At 38.7% G+C, this 4,597-nt stretch overlaps 1 protein-coding gene across 10 annotated transcripts in view; it reads left to right on the forward strand.

Annotated features, from left to right (window-relative positions):
• The window catches only part of kiaa1109 (KIAA1109 ortholog), a 114,175-nt gene that overhangs the window by 4,347 nt on the left and 105,231 nt on the right, over positions 1-4,597 (forward strand). For all 10 annotated transcript variants that reach the window (XM_050061739.1, XM_050061742.1, XM_050061744.1 and 7 more), the window contains exons 2-3: positions 1,014-1,149; positions 3,165-3,281. In XM_050061739.1, the coding sequence (XP_049917696.1) occupies positions 1,044-1,149; positions 3,165-3,281 (223 nt within the window). In that variant the 5' untranslated portion in view covers positions 1,014-1,043. The remainder of the gene's footprint in view (positions 1-1,013; positions 1,150-3,164; positions 3,282-4,597) is intronic.

Here is a 4,597-nt window from a genome sequence, read left to right on the forward strand (position 1 = left end):
TGTCAGGTCAGTGCCCCCCTAATATAATGTAGGGGAAACACTGAATCAAGCAAAAAGACTCATGATACCATTTATTTATTATATTTTATTGTAATTATATTGTAATCGCAATCGCAATCGCAATCGCAATCGCAAATCGCGATATTGTCCACCATAATCGCAATCGCACATTTTTATCAAATCGTGCAGCACTAGGCCGAACTCCGCCGTGCGCGACACAGAGCAGAGGAGGATTGTAAACGTGCGACCATGTAGAGACAGAAATGACATGCCGTTGTGTAAATAAGATAAATAACATAAGGCTATTTAGTTTGTTTAATAAAAGGACAAGGTACGTAGGGGAAACACAATTGTAAGTAGGGGAAACACTAGACATGTTTCAAGCAATGTTTGCAGACAGTGACATTTCTGTTATTATGACAGGATATTTATCTTTGGTAACAGACATGCTGCTAGGTCAGGAAGCAGAAGCATTCATTCCTTTCACAAGGTTCCTCCCTTGCACTATTACCTTTGCAAAATGGAAATTTTCTCATGAGCATAGTGAGACATTGAACAATCTATGCATATAACTCATCCTTGGCCATACAGACAAGATGTTTTTGTCTTGCACTTGGTATTTTGTTAGCCATAGAAATAGCTTAAAATTTGCATCTCTACTTGGAACATTTGACTTCATTCTTTTTTATAGCATTATCACATTTTACGGTTTCATCCTTTTGACACCTGTGGTAAATAGGTGTACGTTGAATTTGTGTTATTTTTTTCCCCTCATGTCTTTTTATTTGTATGGTATACAATTCCATGTACCACCACTTCAATTTAAGAATTAGGTTTTAGGTAACTGTCTCTTCCTGGAAAACTTATGCAACACCTATTGGTGCATTAATAATGTTTCAACATACATTATCTTGTAAAATGTATCATAATTGGTGTCTTTGCTGTGGTGCTACAGTGGATATCCTGTTTTGTGCATGTGCCATGGAAGTAAAGTAAAAATTTGCCTGTTCTAGTTTTAGGTATCCGACTGAGAGCCTGTAGCCATGGACGGGCATGTTGCCAAAAACAATGAAAGCACTTTCCCCAGCTTTGTGGACCTGGATGACTTTCTCAACAAGCACAACTCGAACTTCATCTGGCTCCTTGTCGGTAAGTAGTCTGTGTCTGCACTGTGGGAAAAACAGGCACATCAATGGATATTTTTCTTGAAATTTCAACTTATCTGTCACATGTAAAGTGCAAACCCGTCAGCGCTGGATCAAGTTGCATTTTAGTGGCTTAGCAGCCTCATAGAAAATGTGTTATCACTTCCTTTGGTCTAAACTATGTGGAAAAAATTTAGTACTTTGATTTATACCTCATATATTAAAGATATTCTATATAGGATTTTCCTAAGAAGCGATGTATAGACTTATACAAAAATAGTTTTTCTCAGTCATCACTTATGACCCAATAGAAGTGTGTGGCAGTGTATTTATCTGCAGAGACTCTGTCCTCTGCCTGTATTTTCTTCCTTTTTTGCTGTGGTTGGGACGGTCCTGGGCACAGCGTGCAGGTGAGGTTGGGACCCATCTGAGGGGAAGTTGCGAAAGTTGTAGATGAAGCGGCAAAAAAACGCCAATATAGCAAGCGAAAGTGAATCTGGAGTTGGCTTTCACTTTCACTGACGAGGCTGTAAACAAACACTAACAGACAATTCCTGCATATATACCTTTAAACGTAGTTTGGCAAACATGTTATCCTGCCAGGTACAAATATTTCCTATTTGGAGGAGTGATGATATTATTTCAGTTCCTCTCACTTAATAGGAGATTGATGAAGTCTTGATGATGTCTACACTGACATAATTGACCCTCTTTGGCCTTCACACTCATCATTTAAGATGAAGTTAAACATTAAAGCCATAGCAGTGGCTCATTTGGCAAATTCTGTAGCTATGGTGGCATTCAAAATTATTTCAGTATTGGTTTATGATAAGTTCCTTTGACATATGTGCCATGATGTTAAGGTTTACTATGCAGGGTTGTCGATTACTGTCTGTGAACATGCTCGCCAGCAAAATAAAAAGTAAAAGCCAACCTTAGATTCACTCTCGTTTAGCGTTTTACCTCACAGAAGTTGCCTTTTGTTTTCAGCGCTGTGTCACTTGGCTGCCAGCTGCTTAAGGTCTGGTTACTACCTTTCTTTTAATAAAGCCCTGACCGCATTTTAGGGCTGTGGGGGAACACACCCATAAACATCCTGTCACAGAAAATAAGAAGAAAATAAAAAAATCCAGGCAGAGTCTCTGCAGATAAATACACTGCCACACACTTGTAATGGTTTATAAGTGATGATTGAGAGGGATTATTTCTGCATGCGCCTATACTTGTTATTTAGTAAAATCCTGCACAGTATATCTTTAAATAAACTTAAGTTTGTTGCATGGAACTTGATATAAAATATGATTAAAGTGTGTAATATTACATAATGTGTTTTAAAATCTCATTCTACAAAAGTCTTAATTAGTTTTTGCTTTTAATGCTTTATTCAGCTGACTGTATGATAGTTTAATTGTGATTTAATTAAATTAACGCATGACTAATGATGGTTTCCAATTATTGCTCAGTCCAGCTCTCGGTGCAGGTCTCGGTAGATATTGAATGGCTCACAGAATGAAGCTGCCATCTTCTTTGTACGAGGGGAAAAAATCAAACAAAACCTTAAGTGCAGCATTAAAACCCAGCTGTCAGCCCAGATATGAAAGAATAAGTAGCTTACTACATGAATTCCAGGTGAACACATTTTCGGGTGGAATTTTTAAAAGGTTTTCAAATCTGTTACTAGTGTGACTACTACTACTGTAATGTTGCAGTAATTTCTCTGTGCGTCATATTGGGAATAGTAGCATCTGGCACATTGTATTCAAAGACCAATCACAGTTTTTTTACCTTATAAACAACAACGTAATTAACATGTATATATGTATATTTTAAGAGTTTGACTTAAAAGAGGCCAAATTAGCATCAGTGATCATATTTGAAAGTACAGGCCTGCTTTACTGTTTGGTTCACAAATTCCATTGATGCAAACAAACTATTCCAAGCATCAGAAAAATGTTATTTTGTGTCTTGTGTTATTCCTTGTATTAACAAACCTGACCACGTTGTGTTTTTGTCCTCTAGCCACCATTCTGTCCTGTGGATGGATCATCTATTTAACTTATTACAACTCCCGCAACATTGGCCTCATCCTCACCCTCATCATCAACAGGCTCTACAAGGATGGCTACATTCATATTGGTGTGTTCATCAGGAGCTCTGTCACACACTGATGAATAGGGAACAGGAATGCTGCTAAAGCGCTCAGTTCAAGGCGTTAACTCAGTCTGCTGAATATTTCATGATGAGCCGGCTTCTCTCAGTGATTATCTCCATTGAGTCTGAACAGCAAACTGCAACCAACACCAGATTGAATTTCTCTACATAAAAGACACAGAGGTTCATTTAGAAAGCACCTTGAGGCCATAAATTTAAGTATAACTGCAATAATTTTTTAGCAAGTGATTAGTTTCCTCCAAAAACATTCATTTCTTTACTAAAGAGTAGACCTTGTACATCCCTGTGTATTGTACACTCCGGAAAAAATAGGGAAGTACTTTGTAATGACATGCGTTCACATTGAACATTTTATCAGTAAATTGACAAATTTATAGCAAAGTATGTTGACAGAAATGTGCAGCTAACAGGCTGTGAGTAAATAGGAAGTGCAAGGACAATTACCAAGCAGCATTAAAATCTAATGATGGCAGCCTGGCTTAGTTAACATCTCTTTGCCAGCATGTGTTGCTACAAAGTGAGCAGTCACCCGTGTGCCTGCTAATCTATTTTTAAAAGTTTGTTGGGTTTAAAAAAATAGACTCAAACATAAAGGGGACCTATTATGCTCATTTACAGGGCCATGCTTGTATTTTGGGTTTCTACTAGGACATGTTTACTTGCTTTAATGTTCAGAAAACACTTTATTTTCCTCATACTGTCTGTGCTGGAACACCTGTATTCACCCCATGGATGTAATATAAGATCTAGATACTGGACCCCAAAGTGGCACCTATTCAGTCCAATAGAGGTGCTCGCCCTGCGCACATGCTAAAAACTTTCTAGCTTCCAGGTTTACTTCAGGGGTATGCAGCCCACTCAATATGCACAGTAGTGTTTCTCTCTCTGGCCCCGCCCACAAGCTCCCACGCGGCTCATAAACTTTCCATTGTGAGGACGTTGCAGATTTCTTAAATTGCTTTCCTTAGCTCAAGGAAAGTTTCACAAATATAAAACCTCCATGGATCAAAAACTCATAAATTAAAGAGTTATAATTGACCTTGTTTGCAGTTCAAGGTGTCCTGTCAACAGTTTTACAGACATCTATTTTATAATTGTGGTTTATGGGAAAATGCTTTTTGGACTGCAAGAGATTTTTTTTGCTGCAATACTGGCAGTGGCCACTTAGCCGCGCACCTCGGGGCCTAATTGATCTTCCATCTGTAAGGCTTTGTTTTAGCGCTTGTCTCTTTAAGCCCCTCCCCACCCCCCCCCCCCCCCCCCCCCCCCCCCCCCCACCC

Source organism: Epinephelus moara, chromosome 14 (assembly GCF_006386435.1).
Source record: "Epinephelus moara isolate mb chromosome 14, YSFRI_EMoa_1.0, whole genome shotgun sequence".
Lineage (NCBI taxonomy): Eukaryota > Metazoa > Chordata > Actinopteri > Perciformes > Serranidae > Epinephelus > Epinephelus moara.